Source organism: Tachyglossus aculeatus, chromosome 6 (assembly GCF_015852505.1).
Source record: "Tachyglossus aculeatus isolate mTacAcu1 chromosome 6, mTacAcu1.pri, whole genome shotgun sequence".
Taxonomy (NCBI): Eukaryota; Metazoa; Chordata; class Mammalia; order Monotremata; family Tachyglossidae; genus Tachyglossus; species Tachyglossus aculeatus.
Genome location: NC_052071.1, coordinates 14211462 through 14229531, shown reverse-complemented (window position 1 = coordinate 14229531; position 18070 = coordinate 14211462). Strand labels below are relative to the sequence as shown.

Genomic DNA, 18070 nt, shown 5'->3' with positions numbered 1-18070 from the left:
CCCTTCTAGACTGTGAGCCCACTGTTGGATAGGGACTGTCTCTATATGTTGCCAACGTGTACATCCCAAGCACTTAGTACAGTGCTCTGCACACAGTAAGCGATCAATAAATACGATTGATTGATTGATTGATTGCATAGGGTTAGGGCACGGGCCTGGGAGTCTGAAGGTTTGCTGCCATTTGTCTGCTGCATAGGGTTAGGGCACGGGCCAGGGAGTCACAAGGTTTGCTACCATTTGTCTGTTGTATAGGGTTAGGGCACGGGCCAGGGAGTCACCAGGTTTGCTGCCATTTGTCTCATCCCCCTGGCCTGGAATGCCCTCCCTTTGCCCATCCACCAAGCTAGCTCTCTTCCTCCCATCGGGGCCCTACTGAGAGCTCACCTCCTCCAGGAGGCCTTCCCAGACGGAGCCCCCTCCTTCCTCTCCCCCTCGACCCCCTCTCCATCCCCCCGTCTTGCCTCCTTCCCTTCCCCACAGCACCTGTGTACATGTGTATATTTTTGTACCTATTTATTACTCTATTTATTTTACTTGTACATATCTATTCTATTTATTTTATTTTGTTAATATGTTTGGTTTTGTTCTCTGTCTACCCCTTCTAGACTGTGAGCCCACTGTTGGATAGGGACTGTCTCTATATGTTGCCAACGTGTACATACCAAGCGCTTAGTACAGTGCTCTGCACACAGTAAGCGCTCAATAAATACGATTGATTGATTGCATAGGGTTAGGGCACGGGCCTGGGAGTCTGAAGGTTTGCTGCCATTTGTCTGCTGCATAGGGTTAGGACATGGGCCAGGGAGTCACAAGGTTTGCCACCATTTGTCTGTTGCATAGGGTTAGGGCATGGGCCAGGGAGTCACAAGGTTTGCTGCCATTTGTCTCATCCCCCTGGCCTGGAATGCCCTCCCTTTGCCCATCCACCAAGCTAGCTCTCTTCCTCCCATCGGGGCCCTACTGAGAGCTCACCTCCTCCAGGAGGCCTTCCCAGACGGAGCCCCCTCCTTCCTCTCCCCCTCCTCCCCCCTCCATTCCCCCCGTCTTGCCTCCTTCCCTTCCCCACAGCACCTGTTATCTAGTTATCGTCCCATATCCCTCCTACCATTCCTTTCCAAACTCCTTGAACGAGTTGTCTACACGCGCTGCCTAGAATTCCTCAACAACAACTCTCTCCTCGACCCCCTCCAGTCTGGCTTCCGTCCCCTTCATTCCACGGAAACAGTGCTCTCAAAGGTCACCAATGACCTCCTGCTTGCCAAATCCAACGGCTCATACTCTGTCCTAATCCTCCTCGACCTCTCAGCTGCCTTTGACACTGTGGACCACCCCCTTCTCCTCAACACGTTATCTGACCTTGGCTTCACAGACTCCGTCCTCTCCTGGTTCTCCTCTTATCTCTCCGGTCGTTCTTTCTCAGTCTCTTTTGCAGGCTCCTCCTCCCCCTCCCATCCTCTTACTGTGGGGGTTCCCCAAGGTTCAGTGCTTGGTCCCCTTCTGTTCTCAATCTACACTCACTCCCTTGGTGACCTCATTCGCTCCCACGGCTTCAACTATCATCTCTACGCTGATGACACCCAGATCTCCATCTCTGCCCCTGCTCTCTCCCCCTCCCTCCAGGCTCGCATCTCCTCCTGCCTTCAGGACATCTCCATCTGGATGTCCGCCCGCCACCTAAAGCTCAACATGTCGAAGACTGAGCTCCTTGTCTTCCCTCCCAAACCTTGTCCTCTCCCTGACTTTCCCATCTCTGTTGACGGCACTACCATCCTTCCCGTCTCACAAGCCCGCAATCTTGGTGTCATCCTCGACTCCGCTCTCTCATTCACCCCTCACATCCACGCCGTCACCAAAACCTGCCGGTCTCAGCTCCGCAACATTGCCAAGATCCGCCCTTTCCTCTCCATCCAAACCGCTACCCTGCTAATTCAAGCTCTCATCCTATCCCGTCTGGACTACTGCACTAGCCTTCTCTCTGATCTCCCATCCTCGTGTCTCTCTCCACTTCAATCCATACTTCATGCTGCTGCCCAGATTATCTTTGTCCAGAAACGCTCTGGACATATTACTCCCCTCCTCAAAAACCTCCAATGGCTACCGATCAATCTGCGCATCAGGCAGAAACTCCTCACCCTGGGCTTCAAGGCTGTCCATCACCTCGCCCCCTCCTACCTCACCTCCCTTCTCTCCTTCTACTGCCCAGCCCGCACCCTCCGCTCCTCCACCACTAATCTCCTCACTGTACCTTGCTCTCGCCTGTCCCGCCATCGACCCCCGGCCCACGTCATCCCCCGGGCCTGGAATGCCCTCCCTCTGCCCATCCGCCAAGCTAGCTCTCTTCCTCCCTTCAAGGCCCTGCTGAGAGCTCACCTCCTCCAGGAGGCCTTCCCAGACTGAGCCCCTTCTTTGCTCTCCCCCTCGTCCCCCTCTCCATCCCCCCGTCTTACCTCCTTCCCTTCCCCACAGCACCTGTATATATGTATATATGGTTGTACATATTTATTACTCTATTTATTTTACTTGTACATTTCTATCCTACTTATTTTATTTTGTTGGTATGTTTGGTTCTGTTCTCTGTCTCCCCCTTTTAGACTGTGAGCCCACTGTTGGGTAGGGACTGTCTCTATGTGATGCCAATTTGTACTTCCCAAGCGCTTAGTACAGTGCTCTGCACATAGTAAGCGCTCAATAAATACGATTGATTGATTGATTGATTGATTGTTCAACCTGATTAGCTGGTTCTACCCAAGCACTTAGAACAGTATCTGGCAAACGGGGAACAGAGAAGCAGCATGGCTGAATGGAAAGAGCACGGACTTTGGAGTCAGAGGTCATGGGTTCGAATCCTGGTTCTGCCGCTTGTCAGCTGTGTGACTTTGGGCAAGTCACTTCACTTCTCTGGGCCTCAGTTACCTCATCTGTAGAATGGGGAGGAAGTCTGGGGTATCCCCAGCGCTTAGAACAGTGCCTTGCACATAGTAAGCGCTTAATAAATGCCATTATTATTATTATTATTATTTAGACTGCGAGCCCCCCATGGGATGTAGACTGTGTTCAACCTGATTAGCTGGTTCTACCCAAGCGCTTAGAACAGTATCTGGCAAACGGGGAATAGAGAAGCAGCATGGCTCAATGGAAAGAGCACAGACTTTGGAGTCAGAGGTCATGGGTTCAAATCCCAGCCCTGCCACTTGTCAGCTGTGTGACTTTGGGCAAGTCGCTTCACTTCTCTGGGCCTCAGTTACCTCATCTGGAGAATGGGGAGGAAGGCTGGGGTATCCCCAGTGCTTAGAACAGTGCCTTGCATCATCATCAATCGTATTTATTGAGCGCTTACTGTGTGCAGAGCACTGTACTAAGCCCTTGGGAAGTACAAATTGGCAACATATAGAGACAGTCCCTACCCAACAGTGGGCTCACAGTCTAAAAGGGGGAGACAGAGAACAAAACCAAACATAACTTGCACATAGTACGCGCTTAATAAATGCCATTATTATTATTATTAATATTTAGACTGCGAGCCCCCCATGGGATACAGACTGTGTTCAACCTGATTAGCTGGTTCTACCCAAGCGCTTAGAGCAGTATCTGGCACATAGTAAGTGCTTAACAAATACAATAAAAAAAGGTTGGCTAATCTCAGAAAGATGCCTCACAGAGATCAGGGCACCAGCAGGCAGGGTCCGATTCAGAGCCGGGAAGCCCGTCGGCCGGGCAAAGGCCTCTCTTTTTTTTGCCAACCAGTGTCAGAGGGTCACGTCAGTTCCTCGTCAGTCTCCTGCTATGCTACGCCCCAAGCAGCCTTGCCTTGGAAGATACGTGCACAAAATACAAGCTACGTGCCCCCCCGTAGCGCCTTTCTAAAATGCCACTCGCATCACATCCCTTCTGCAAGTCTTCTGACGGCTGCCCACTTCTCCCGACATTCAGCTTAAGCCCGTCAGCTTGTTAAGGACGGAGTCTACCAACTCTGTTGCGTTACACTCTCCCATGCGCTCAGTATGGTGCTCTGAACACCGTAAGTGCTCAGTAGATACGGATGACTGATCGACTGGTTTACCGATTAATTATTTAGCAGTGTGGGTCTGCTGGTCTTCTCTCCCCTGAGATTACAGTCTCAAGGTCAGGTGTCGCGCTTTCCCCCGCTCCTGGGCAAACCCCCGGGCCCAGCGTCGTGCCCGCCAGATGACCGCGGCACTGACTTCTGGGCTCAGGATGAGCGATGCCCTGGAGGGGCGGGCGACAGGGCGGACGCGGGTACTCACGGCGATGAGTTGGTACGAGTTGTTCATCATGGCTATGAGCATGTTGAGCAGGACCACCAGGGAGATGACGTTGTACGTGCCGAACATCGTGGCGCCCACGAATTCCGTGAACTCATGCGGGGCTTTGACGTTGGTGACGTAGAGGTTCAAGAGGCCAAACACGGACCAGAAGAGCGACTGGAGGGTCTCGAACAACCTGGGAGAGAGCGGGGACACATGAGCCCATCCTCTGGGGCCTTTCCAAGAGTAGCAGGCTGGGGGGGAGATGCGCTGGAAGGGAGCCAGGGGAAGGTCATGGGTTCTAATCCTGGTTCTGCCACTGGTCCGTTATGGGACAGGGGGCAAGTCACTTCAGTTCTCTGCGCTTCAGTAACCTCATCTATAAAATGGGGTTTGCGACTGTGAGCCCCACGCGGACAGGGACTGTGTCCAACCCAATTTGCTTGTATCCACCTCCAGCACTTAGTACAGGTACTAGCACATCAATCAATCAATCAATCGTATTTATTGAGTGCTTACTGTGTGCAGAGCACTGTACTAAGCGCTTAATAAGCACATAATAAGCGCTTAAATGCCACAATTGTCATTATTATTATTATTAATAAAAAAAAAATCAACCTTCTCGCCAGGGGTGAGGGGATTTGTAGGAGTGGGATGAGGACCTGGCCGTTTTTTTTATCCCTCTCCTCCCCCTGAACCCGAGGTCTGCTCTCCCATCTCCACTAAGCTGAGAACAAGATGATAAAAGTCTCAGATTGCAGCAGGAGGGATTTAAGCTGGGCATCAGGATGAGCTGTCTAATCGTCAGGATTGATCAACGCTGGACTGGGTTGTCTAAGCAGGCCTTTCTGGAGACAGTTCTAAGGGAGGACCAACTCTCCGTTTAGAAAAAAAAATATATGTATGTATATATGTATATATGTAGTAGGCATATGTATATATGTAGCAGGCATATATTGTAAGTGCCTACTATGTGCCAAGAACTGTACTAAGTGCTGGTGTAAATACTGAAGGGCCCCACAGGCCCTGTAGCTCCTGGGAACTGGTGACGTCCTGGGGGTGAGGGCTGCTACCTTTATCAATCAATCAATCAATGGTATTTATTGAACACTTACTGTGTGCAGAGCACTGTACTAAATGCTTGGGAACGGACAATACAACAGAGTTTGTAGACACCATCTCTGCCTGCAAAGAGCTTACTGTCTACTGGGGGACACAGGCATTAAAATAGATTAATTAGAGAAGCAGCGTGGCTCAATGGAAAGAGCACAGGCTTTGGAGTCAGAGGTCATGGGTTCAAATCCCAGCTCCGCCAATTGTCAGCTGTGTGACTTTGGGCAAGTCACTTCACTGGGCCTCAGTTCCCTCATCTGTAAAATGGGGATTAAACTGTGAGCCCCCCGTGGGACAACCTGATAACCTTGCAACCTCCCCAGCTCTTAGAACAGTGCTTTGCACAAAGTAAGCGCTTAACAAATACCATCATTATCATTATTATTATTATTACTATTAGGGAGAGGGCAACTAGTAGAGTAACAGGGGAACTAATAGGGTAATAAGGGAAATAGTGGAGTAATAGGGGAAATAGTATAGCACCTCCTTAGAATAATACTAATAATAATAGCTGGTATTTGTTATGCACTTATTATGTGTCAGGCACTGTACTAAGCGCTGGGGTGGATACAAGTAAATTGGGTTGGACACAGCTCTTGTCCCACTTGGGGCTCAAAGTCTTAATCCCTATTTTACAGATGAAATAACTGAGGCCCAGAGAAGTTAAGTGATTTGCCCATGGTCACCCAGCAGACTAGTGGCACAGCGGTGATTCAAACCCAAGATTTTATGACTCTCAATCAATCAATCAATCATATTTATTGAGCGCTTACTGTGTGCAGAGCACTGTACTAAGCGCTTGGGAAGTACAAGCTGGCAACATATAGAGACAGTCCCTACCCAACAGCGGGCTCACAGTCTAGAAGGGGGAGACAGAGAACAAAACCAAGCATACTAACAAAATAAAATAAATAGAATAGATAGGTACATGTACAGACCTCTCAGACCTGTGCTCTATCCACAAAAGCGCAGCTTCCCCTAGGGCCCCTGGGAAAATGCCTGCAAGCCCTCTGGGTTGGCCCGATTGGGCTTCCGACCTCGTCTCCCATCCCAAAGGTCGTCTGTTAGCTGAGTGGAATCAGCACCCTCAATTCCGCTTAGCTCCAGCGTCAGGCAGCCCAATCCCTAGAGGGATCTTGGGTCACAGGAGGATGACACGCTGTTTCCATATCTTGGCACTGGTTTCACTGGTGACGGGGACCATAGACCCGGTGGCTGCCGAGGGCCAACTAGACGTTGCTCGACACCTAACTCCCTTCATCACTCGGTGCTGACGCCCCAGAGCTTCCGGCTACTCCCTGAAAAAACTGGTTGCCTTTCCTGGCCCCTACAACCTCTCCAGCTGGCTCTCACTGGCCAAGGGAACCGCATCATTTTGAAATGCCTTTCTGCCTTCCTTCCTCATCTTCTTACTCTTAGACGGGCTGGGGCCATTTTCGGAGCAATCCGGGAGCAGCTGTTTCCTACGAAGGCCAAGGCCCTGACCACCTGTGTGGGCTGCTCCCTAGGGGAGTACCCCCCACCTCTTTACCCATCAGTGGGCTGCCTGGGTCTGGGCATGGGGGCTACCCAGTTGACTTTTCCCGCCAACAGCTATCGGGAAACCAGTGACCAGATGGGGCAAAGGAGAGCTCTAGAAATGGGAAGTGGGGAAGAGGAGGGAGAGAAAGAGAGAAGGGGGGGGGAAGTGGAGGAGAAGAAAGAGAAAGAGGAGGAAGAAAGAAGGAAAAAAGAGGGACAGGAGAAGGAGAAAGGAGAAAAGAAAGTTGAATAGGAAAAAGAGGAAGATGAGGAGAAGAAAGAGGAGGAAAAGGAGGAGGAGGAGGGGGAGGAGAAGCACGAGGAGGAGAAGGGACGAGGACAAGGGGAAAGTGGCTCCAGGAGGCCTTCCCTGACTGAGCCCCTTCCTTCCTCTCCCCCTCGTCATCCCCCCCATCTTACCTCCTTCCCTTCCCCACAGCACCTGTATATATGTATATGTTTGTACATATTTATTACTCTATTTATTTTACTTGTACATATCTATTCTATTTATTTTATTTTGTTAGTATGTTTGGTTTTGTTCTCTGTCTCCCCCTTTTAGACTGCGAGCCCACTGTTGGGTAGGGACTGTCTCTATATGTTGCCAACTTGTACTTCCCAAGCGCTTAGTACAGTGCTCTGCACACAGTAAGCGCTCAATAAATACGATTGATTGATTGATTGGAGGAGGAGGAGTAAGAGGAAGAGGAATTGGAGGAGGAGGAGGAGGACGAGGAATAGGAGGAGAAGGAGCAGTAGGAGGGGAAGCAGGAGGAAGAGGAGAAGTAGGAGGAAGAGGAAAAGGAGGAAGAGGAGGAGGAAGAGGAGGAGGAGGAGTCTTACGTGGAGAAGGCATTGTTCTGTTTCTCACATCGGATCCCCTTGCAGTGGTTGGGTTCTTCGTCAGCCCTGGTCTCATAATAAAAATAGAGCTGGTTCAATCCATTGGCGAAAGCCAGAAGCACCAGGCAGTAGATAAAGAGGAACTTGAGGATGTCGAGAAGCATGCGTCCCAGGGAGATCTGCAGGGGCCCCAGGTGCGAGTTGGCTGTAAACAGTGATATGAGACGCAAGGAACTCAAAATGTTGGATATTGCAAAGAGGGCCTCGGCGATCAGGGTAGGGTGCCACATCTCCCACTCATTCCTCGGACGCGAGCCGTGAAACTGAAAGAAATGAGACAAGAGGGGGGTGTGAGTGAGCCGGGAAGTATCAACCAGAGCCCCCCACCCTGCTATGGGGGGCCCTCCCCCAGTCCTCCGTCCCCCCATCCTCCACCCCCTCGTCTATTATTGTACTGTACTCTCCCAAGCACTCAATACTGTGCTCTGCCAAAAGTAAGCGCTTAATATGATTGAATTGAATGATTGAATCTTGGAGCAAGCTTTCACATGGGACAGGGACCAGAAGGTGTGGCTACTGAAGGGGCACTGGGGGTCATCCTCATCCCCAGAGGACGCGGAGGCTGCCGTCTGTTGTCCCGGAAGAAATTGGGAGCCGAGGGAGCTGAAGAGCCAGAGGGCAAAGCGGTAGTCATATGGGCTGCCGATTCCGTCGCTAACTCTCTGCCCGCTGGAGGTTACTTGCTCCTTCTGAGCCAACCCCCAGCGACCAAAAGGAAGTCCTGGCTGAGTTTATCGGTACCGTCTGACAAGTACCACGAAGACCTTAACCGGAGCTGAAGATGGGTCCCGGGGACCTTCAGCTCCCCGGTGAGAAAATTAACCTGCCTCAGTCAGTCAGTCAATAGCATTTATCGAGTGCTTACTGTATGCAGAGCCCTGTACTAAGTGCTTGGGAAAGTACAATACAACAACAGACATATTCCCTGCCCACAGTGAGCTTACAGTCTATCCTTACGCTAATGAGATGTGAGCAGGCCACCCTCTTCCATCCCAACACTTTGTTCCCCTCACCAGACCTCTTAATAATAATAATAGTAATTATGGTTAAGCGCTTAATTTGTGCCAGGCACTGTACTAAGCACTGGGGTGCTCAGTGTATCCACCCCAGCACTTAGAAAACTGGGTTGGACACAGTCCCCGTCCCACATGGGGCTCACGGTTTTAATCCTCATTTTGCAGATGAGGGAACTGAGGCACAGAGAAGTGAAGTGACTTGCCCTAGGTCGCACAGCAGGCAAGTGACAGACCTGGGATTAGAACCCACGACCTTCTGACTCTTATCCACTTTATCCACTATGTCATGCTGCTTCTCCTTCCTTTTCAAGCCTCACAATCCTGGAAAGTTTCCAGTGAACACCAGTTGCTTTTGTTTCTCCCTGAGCTGGGCTTGGACTAGAATCACATTCTCTTGCTTGCACATCACTTGTGTGCCCTCAAAATGGACCACGGCCCTGCTTTGGATTTCCACAGCACCTTCTCCCACGGGGGGCAGAGGGACTGTGCATCTCATTTCCACTGTCTTCTCTGCGACAGCAAACGTGGCTCTTGACTTGCATCAGAAAGGTTTCGGGGGCAGTGGGGAGCGGTTGGGACAATCTGTCCTTTCCGTGTGACCCTACAGTGCTTCCGAATTTCTAGACTGTGCACAGCTGAGGTGTCGAGTGAGGGTGGCAAGGAGTTTAGTAGTAGTAGTAGTAGTTGGTAGAAGTAGTTGACCCCAGAGCTTATGGCCCCCAGGAGCAATCTGGCATAGTGGCTACAGCACAGACCTGAGAGAAGGTCTTAATCCCAGCTCTGCCACTTGTCTGCTGGGTAACCTGAAGTAAGTCAATTCATCTCTCTGTCCCTCAGTTACCTCATCTGTAAAATAGGGACTGCGACTGTTAGCCCAATGTGGGACAGGGACTGTGTCCAAACTGATTTGTGTGTGTCCACCCCAAGGCTCAGTACACTACCTGGCACATAGTAAGAGCTTAACAAATACCACAATTAGTATTAGTAGTAGTAGCTACATTTGTGGGGTGGCCACTGCTGGCCCACGTATGGGGAGAGGTCCAGAATAAGAAAGGGGCATGTACCCTTGTCCTGCCCAGAGAGAGCTCCACTGCAGGCCACCGTTCTGTCACTTGACCTGCCCGCTGAGTCCTGAGGCCACGTCTCCACCGACGGAGTCAAGGACAAAGGGGAGGTCACTAGCAAGGAGGTTCAGGCCCCCTGAGGCTCACGGCTACTGAGGGAAGGGAGGGATTCGAGGATCGCTGCTCCACTCTCCCCTTTGCCTGAAGTGATCCGGTCGGGAGCACTGTCCTCCACTGAGGAGAGGAAGGAGCACGTTTCTGGGTCCCGCTCACCCTAGGGCCTGTCGGACAGGCCCGGGGTGGATGCCGGCTGCAGACTTGGGAGGCTTGAGGGTCCCCTGATCACTTCCCTGAGGGGCTGTGCGGCAGCAGAGCTGATGGATTACCTTGACATAGGCCACGATCTTCAGGGAGATGGTCGCCAGGTAGAGCGAATTCATGGCGAAATCCATCAAGTTCCACCAGTCGTGGACGTACTCGTTAAATCCACCGTCCCACATCTCCTTAATCTCCCCCCAGATGAAACCTGAGAAGAGAATGGACAGAAAAAGGTGACTTTCTCCTCTCCACTCAGGCTCCCTGGCATCCATCCATACCCAAGGGCTAAACTTGGGCCAACCCTCCGGGTCTCACCTTAGCACCCCCCTGCAACATCTCCGTATCCTTAGCGGGTGCCCACCTATTGTCAAATTCATTCATTCGTTCACTCAATCGTATTTATTGAGCGCTTACTGTGTGCAGAGCACTGTACTAAGCGTTTGGGAAGTACAAGTTGGCAACATATAGAGACGGTCCCTACCCAACAGTGGGCTCAAATAGCCGGGGGGGGTGAGGGCTGACTGGCAGACTGACTCATGTCAAGCTCACTCTCCATCCCCCTCTCCCTCTCTCCTGCCCACCCCACCGACCATGCACAGAACACCCTCCTGTCCACAATACCCCTTTTCTTCTCTCTCTTAATTCCTTGCTGAAGACTCTCCTTTTCTTGGAAGCTCTCCCCAGTTAATCATCAATCATCATCATCAATCATATTTATTGAGCGCTTACTATGTGCAGAGCACTGCACTGAGCGCTTGGGAAGTACAAATTGGCAACCTATAGAGACAGTCCCTACCCAACAGTGGGCTCACAGTCTAAAAGGACTAAAAGTTAATCTCCCCCAGGTGCGTTCGGATCAATAGGTCACAGAAAGCAAAGGGGTGCAGACGCACAATTCAGCTGTCCTCTCCTCTCCTATGGAGTGGGACTGGAGAGAAAGTGGGGAGTTAGCCAGGAGCAGGGGCCAATCACCCACAAAAAACCCAGCTCCCGACAGCTGGGCCGACCACTGCCATTTCTCCGACTGAGATTCCCAAAGGCTCCTCCTGTCCAGGTTGGGAGGTTTCAGACAGAGAGCAGCTCACCACCCCACTGATACAGGGACATCTTTCTTTCATCCTTCCTCCCTGATCCACCCCTCCTCAATCTGGAGCATGTAATGAACGGGCCGGACAGCCCCCTGCTGAAGAAAACACATTCCTTGCCTTCTTTTGTTTAATCATGCTTAGGCTTGTTACTCTAGTTCCAAGGACGCTGTCTGACGCTGTCTCCCCCTTTTAGACTGTGAGCCCATTATTGGGTAGGGACTGTCTCTATATGTTGCCAACTTGTACTTCCCAAGCACTTAGTACAGTGCTCTGCACACAGTAAGCACTCAATAAATACGATTGATGATGATGATGATGATGATGAATTATAGCCACCCGGTTCCGCTGGATTCCGTCTCCCTTTCCCCTTTTCAGGTGGCAGGGGTTTCACTGGAGCCTTCATGGGGTCGGGCCCTCCCACCACCAAAGGTAGCAGCATAGCCTGGGAGTCAGAGGGACCTGGGTTCTAGCCCCGGCTCTGCCACTTGACGACTGTGTGACCTTGGGAAAGTTGCTTCCCTTCTCTGTGCCTCGGTTCCCTCATCTGTTAAATGAGGATAAAAACTGTGAGCCCCACATGGGACAGGTAATCAACCTGATTACCTTGTATAATAATGATAGCATTTGTTAGGTGCTTATTATGTGCCAAGCACTGTTCTAAGCACCGGGGCGTACACAAGGTAATCAGGTTGCCCCATGTGGGGCTCACGCACTTAATCCCCATTTTACAGGTGAGGCACAGAGAGGTTAAGTGACTTCCCAAAGTCACACAGCTGATAAGTGGTGGAGCCGGTATTAGAACTCATGACCTCTGACTCCCAAGCCTGGGTTCTTTCCGCTAAACCACGCTGCTTCTTGTACCTTGTACCTTGTTTCTACTCTAGCACTTAGAACAGTGTGTGGCGCATAGTTAGCGCTCAACAATTACCACAAAACAAACAAATAAACCCATCCCTGGTGGAAAGGGAATGTTTGCTGGAGAAAGGGGAGCTTATCTTAAGAGAAACAGCGTGGCTCAGTGGAAAGAGCACAGGCTTTGGAGTCAGAGGTCACGGGTTCAAATCCCAGCTCCGCCACCTGCCAGCTGTGTGACTCTGGGCAAGTCACTTAACTTCTCTGTGCCTCAGTTACCTCATCTGTAAAATAGGGATGAGGACTGTGAGCCCCCTGTGGGACATCCTGATCACCTTGTAACCTCCCCAGTGCTTAGAACAGGGCTTTGCACATAGTAAGCGCTTACTAAATGCTATCGTTATTATTATCTGGGGTTCTGGCCCAATGGACACAGCCCTGGACCAAACACCGATGAGGTCAGCTGGGTCTAGAGGAAATCGGGCGGCGGGCCTAACGAGACGCGAGCAGCCGGGCCCGGTACGAGGACCCCCTGCCCCCCAGGACCGTCCGCGAGATGGGCCAACCGGCCCACGCCGGAAAGGCGGCCCCCGTCCCGGCAGAAGCGACACCACCGCCCCGCGGACCCCGGTCTTACCTAGGACCCAGGGCAGGATCATCCACTCCACGATGGTGGGCGGGGGGCCCTGCATGTGGAGGTCGGTCCTGACGATGTGCTGAGAGGCCAGGAGGAGCATGAAGAGGAACGTTAAGTAGGAGCCGGTGTGGCAGATGAACTTGATAAATGGCTTTTTAATGAACAGTCCCAGCCTGCTCTTGGGGGCGATCAAGTAGGCCACAGACAGCACGGGGAACAGGAGTCCGATCGTCACGCAGGTCAGCAGCTTCACCGCCCAGTGCTTCCTCCGCCAGCCGGGGAAGCCATCGTACCATAGGGTGGCGAGCAGCTGCTGACAGTTCGGCTGGGCGACGAACTGGGAAGGCAGGACGGGGGAGAGGGTTAGGCGGGGTTCATTTGATCGTATTTACTGAGCGCTTCCTACGCCCGTAGCGCTGGACCAAGTGCTTGGGAGAATCCAACAGAACAATAAATAGGCACATTCGCCGCTCACAACGAGCTTATAGTCTAGGGCGGCAGACAGGCATTAATATAGAGAAATACATTATTTATCAAAAGTGCTGAGGGGCTGGGAGGGGGAATAAATAAATAAATAATAATGGCATTTATTAAGCGCCTACTATGTGCAAAAGCACCGTTCTAAGCGCTGGGGAGATTACAGGGTGATCAGGTTGTCCCATGGGGGTCTCACCGTCTTAATCCCCATTTTACAGATGAGGTAACTGGGGCACAGAGAAGCGAAGTGACTTGCCCAAAGTCACACAGCTGACAAGTGGCGGAGCTGGGATAAAGGGAGCGAGTCAGGGTGATGCAGAAGGGAGGGGGAGGAGAGGAAAGGAGGGCTTAGTCAGGGAAGGCCTCTTGGAGGAGGGTGCTCGCTAACCCCCAGCTCGCCGGCTGTTTGGGGTCATCATCATCATCATCATCATCAATCGTATTTATTGAACGCTTACTATGTGCAGAGCACTGTACTAAGCGCTTGGGAAGTACAAATTGGCAACATATAGAGACAGTCCCTACCCAACAGTGGGCTCACAGTCTAAGAGGGGGAGACAGAGAACAAAACCAAACATACTAACAAAATAAAATAAATAGGATAGATATGTACAAGTAAAATAAATAGAGTAATAAATATGTACAAACATATATACATACTCTTCAGAGGAATGGTGAGACTTCCCTTCCCTCTCCCTCCCTCCTCCGGGAACATTTTAAAAATCAAGGTCAACCCACTGAAGGAAGAGCGGTTTAAATGGTGAGCCGCCTTTAGGACATCGGGATGGAGGAAGCAGCACGGCCTAGTGGGTAGAGCGCGGGCCTGGGAATCAGGAGGACCTGGATTCTAATCCTGGCTCTGCCGCTTGTCCACTGCGTGACCTTGTCCAAGTCACTTCACTTCTCTGTTCCTCAATTGCCTCATCGGTAAAATGGGGATTAAGGTTACGAGCCCCACGTAGGCCAGGGAAAAAAGGAATCGGACAGCCTATAAAAATCTTAAATAATTTATAATAGGGGCAAAGTCACCACATAATTGCTTTGATAAAATAAATCTTACAAAGTCAGTAAAAAAAGATCAGCAGCATAAAAGAAAATCAAATAGGCCAAATTGAAAAACCATGACAAAATTATTAGGTCATATCAGCGTGGCTCAGTGGGAAAGAGCCCGGGCTTTGGAGTCAGAGGTCATGGGTTCAAATCCCGGCTCCACCACATGTCAGCTGTGTGACCTTGGGCAAGTCACTTCACTTCTCTGGGCCTCAGTTCCCTCATCTGTAAAATGGAGATGAAGACTGTGAGCCCCTCATGGGACAACCTGATTACCTTGTATCTACCCCAGAGCTTAGAACAGTGCTTTGCACATAGTAAGTGCTTAACAAATACCAACATTATTATTATTATTATTATCCCAGTGCTTGGAAGGGTGCCTGACACCTAGCAAGCACTAAATAAATACCATGAAAAATAACCTCCAACAGGTATTGACGTAAAGTGTCTGGGCTTGGGGAGAAGGAAGCTGGGGTCAGCCATGAGGACATCCCATTCCCTGCCAACCGGGCACTGGAAATATCCGCCGGGATCATGCCCCAAGACCCACATCTAATCTCCTGCCCTCTTTCCCTCTGAATTGAGAAGAGGTCTGCATCACAGGCAATTCCATCCATTGGCAAAACGAAAGTTCACGCGAACAGCAGGAGGAACAACAGTTATTGTCCCCCCCTCCATCCCCGCCGTCTTACCTCCTTCCCTTCCCCACAGCACCTGTATATATGTCTATATGTTTGTACATATTTATTACTCTATTTATTTTACTTGTACATATCTATTCTATTTATTTTATTTTGTTAATACGCTTGGTTTTGTTCTCCGTCTCCCCCTTCTAGACTGTGAGCCCACTGTTGGGTAGGGACTGTCTCTATATGTTGTCAACTTGTACTTCCCAAGCGCTTAGTACAGTGCTCTGCACACAGTAAGCGCTCAATAAATACGATTGATTGATTGAATCATGTCATTTTGAGAGCTTTTGCCCTCTCAGCATCCTTGGGACTGAAAGCAGCAAAACAACCGCCCCTGTGTACCAGAATGCCCAGAGTTTAGACCTGCAACTGGACTCCAGAAACTCTGCCAAGCCAGAGTCAGTAAACTGGACCATTGCTCTCGCCCTGCTCCCGTCATTCATTCACTCATTCAGTCATATTTACTGAGCGCTTGCTGTGTGCAGAACACTGTACTAAGCGCTTGGGAAGTACAAATCGGCAACATAGAGAGATGGTCCCTACCCAACAACGGGCTCACAGTCTAGAAGGGGGAGACAGACAATAAAACAAGTAGACAGGTGTCAATATTATCAGAATAAATAGAATTATAGCTGTATTCACATCATTAATATAGTAAATATGTACAAATAAAATAGAGTAATAAATATGTAGAAATCTATACAAGTGCTGGGGGGAGGGGAAGGGGGGGTGATGGGGAGGGGAGAAGGAGGAGGGGAAGAAAAAGGGGGGGCTCGGTGTGGGAAGGCCTCCTGGAGGAGGTGAGCTCTCAGTAGGGCTTTGAACGGAGGAAGAGAGTTAGCTTGGTGGATGTGCACAGGGAGGGCATTCGAGGCCAGAGGAAGAACAGGTGAGAACGAGGCACAGTGAGGAGGTTAGCGGCAGAGGAGCAGAGTGCGTGGGCTAGGCCATCATCTTTCCCCGCTGTGATTTTTCCCTGGGGTCGGCCAGGTCATAAGGCGGTGATCTGATGGCCTCTTCCACCTCCTCGGGCCTGTGACATGGATTATTTATAATGGCATTTATTAAGCGCTTACTATGTGCAGAGCACCGTTCTAAGCACTGGGGGGGTGGGGGGGATACAAGGTGATCAAGTTGTCCCTTGTTGGGGCTCACAGTCTTAATCCCCATTTTACAGATGAGATAACTGAGGATCAGAGAAGTGAAGTGACTTTCCCAAGGTCACACAGCAGGCATGTGGCGGGGCCAGGATTCAAACCCATGACCTCTGACTCCAAAGCCCGTGCTCTTTCCACTGAGCCATGCCGCTTCTCAGTCTAGAGTCTAGAGTGAGAGTCTAGAGGGGGGAGAGACAGATATGAATATAAATAAATTATGGATACGGACAAAAGGGCTGTGGGGCTGAGGGAGGGATGACTTAAGGGGGCAAATCCAAAGGGAAGAATGACACAGAAGGGAGAGGGAAAAGTGAAATGAGGGCTTGTACTTCGGGAAGGCCTCTCCTCCCACTCCCCATCCCCCCCGCCTTATCTCCTGCCCCTCCCCACAGCACCTGATCACCTTGTAACCTCCCCAGCGTTTAGAAAAGTGCTTTGCACATAGTAAGCCATCATTAATAAATGCCATCATTAATTAGTAAGGTTCCTCCAGGAGGCCTATCCCAGACGGAGCCCCCTCCTTCCTCTCCCTCTTCTCCCCCTCCCCATCCCCCCCGCCTTACCTCCTTCCCCTCCCCACAGCACCTGTATATATGTATATATGTTTGTACAGATTTATTACTCTATTTATTGATTTATTTTACTTGTACATATTTATTCTATTTATTTTATTCTGTTAATACGTTTGGTTTTGTTCTGTCTCCCCCTTCTAGACTGTGAGCCCACTGTTGGATAGAGACCGTCTCTATATGGTGCCAACTTATACATCCCAAGCGCTTAGTACAGTGCTCTGCACACAGTAAGCGCTCAATAAATATGACTGAATGAATGAATGAATGAGCCATGCTGCTTCTCTGATAACAATAATAATAATAATAATGATCTCTCTTTGGATTCAGAAGAGAGAATAAGCAGCAGCATGGCCTAGTGGATACAGCCTGGGCCTGAGTGTCAGAAGAATCTGGGTTCTAATCACGGCTCCCGCACTTGTCTGCTGTGTGGCTTTGGGCAAGTCGCGTCTCTGGGCCTCAGTTCCCTCATCTGGAAAATGGGGATTAGGACTGTGGATCTCATGTGGGACATGAACTGCGTCCAACCTGATTAGCATGCATCTATCGAACCCAGTGTTTACTACAGTGCTTGGCACATAGTAAGCACTTAACAGATACCATAAAAGAAGGATTCAGATTCCAGCCCTATGCTCATTTGTGATTTGTGCTGTTTATTTCTTAACGGGAACAGTACAAGGCACGACGCTTTCTGCCATAACAAAACTGCAATTAGAATAAGAAAAAATGGCCTTTTTTATTGTCATTCATGTAGCAGCTCTTATGAAAACAGCTGCCAGCTCAGCTTTCCTGGTCTCATGTTGGAGGTGGAAATGACAGGCTACCAAACTCATTAGAGAAGCCGCGTGTCTCAGTGGAAAGAACGCGGGCTTGGGAGTCGGAGGTCATGGGTTCCAATCCCAGCTCCGCCACTGGTCAGCCGTGTGACTTTGGGCAAGTCACTTCACTTCTCTGTGCCTCAGTTACCTCATCTGGAGAATGGGGATTAAGACTGTGAGCCCCATGTGGGACAACCTGATTACCTTGTATCTCCCCCAGCGCTTAGAACAGTGCTTGGCACACAGTAAGTGCTTAAAAAATGCCACAGTTATTATTATTATTGCTATCAACGATTGATCTCGACACCCTCCACACAAGGGCCAGTCCAGCGTAAATCGTTTCCTATTACCTGCCTGCTTACTCAACTGCCCAGAGAACTAAAGGTCGGCAAATGGTCAACGATTATTTCCTGAGTGACCACAGGCAGAGGACCCTGAGCTAAGCACTGGGGTCCACAGTAGGAAACAGACCCTTCCGGACCTCAGGGAGTTTACAGTCTGACCTTGGGGAAAAAGCAGACGAACATAGAATC

The 18070-nt window shown here is 50.4% G+C and overlaps 1 protein-coding gene across 2 annotated transcripts in view; it reads right to left on the bottom strand.

Moving 5' to 3' along the window:
• The window catches only part of TRPC5 (transient receptor potential cation channel subfamily C member 5), a 233319-nt gene that overhangs the window by 42002 nt on the left and 173247 nt on the right, over nucleotides 1–18070 (bottom strand). For both annotated transcript variants that reach the window (XM_038747920.1, XM_038747919.1), the window contains 4 exons: nucleotides 12778–13114; nucleotides 10269–10408; nucleotides 7743–8065; nucleotides 4266–4461 (listed from right to left, as the gene is read on the bottom strand). In XM_038747920.1, the coding sequence (XP_038603848.1) occupies nucleotides 4266–4461; nucleotides 7743–8065; nucleotides 10269–10408; nucleotides 12778–13114 (996 nt within the window). The remainder of the gene's footprint in view (nucleotides 1–4265; nucleotides 4462–7742; nucleotides 8066–10268; nucleotides 10409–12777; nucleotides 13115–18070) is intronic.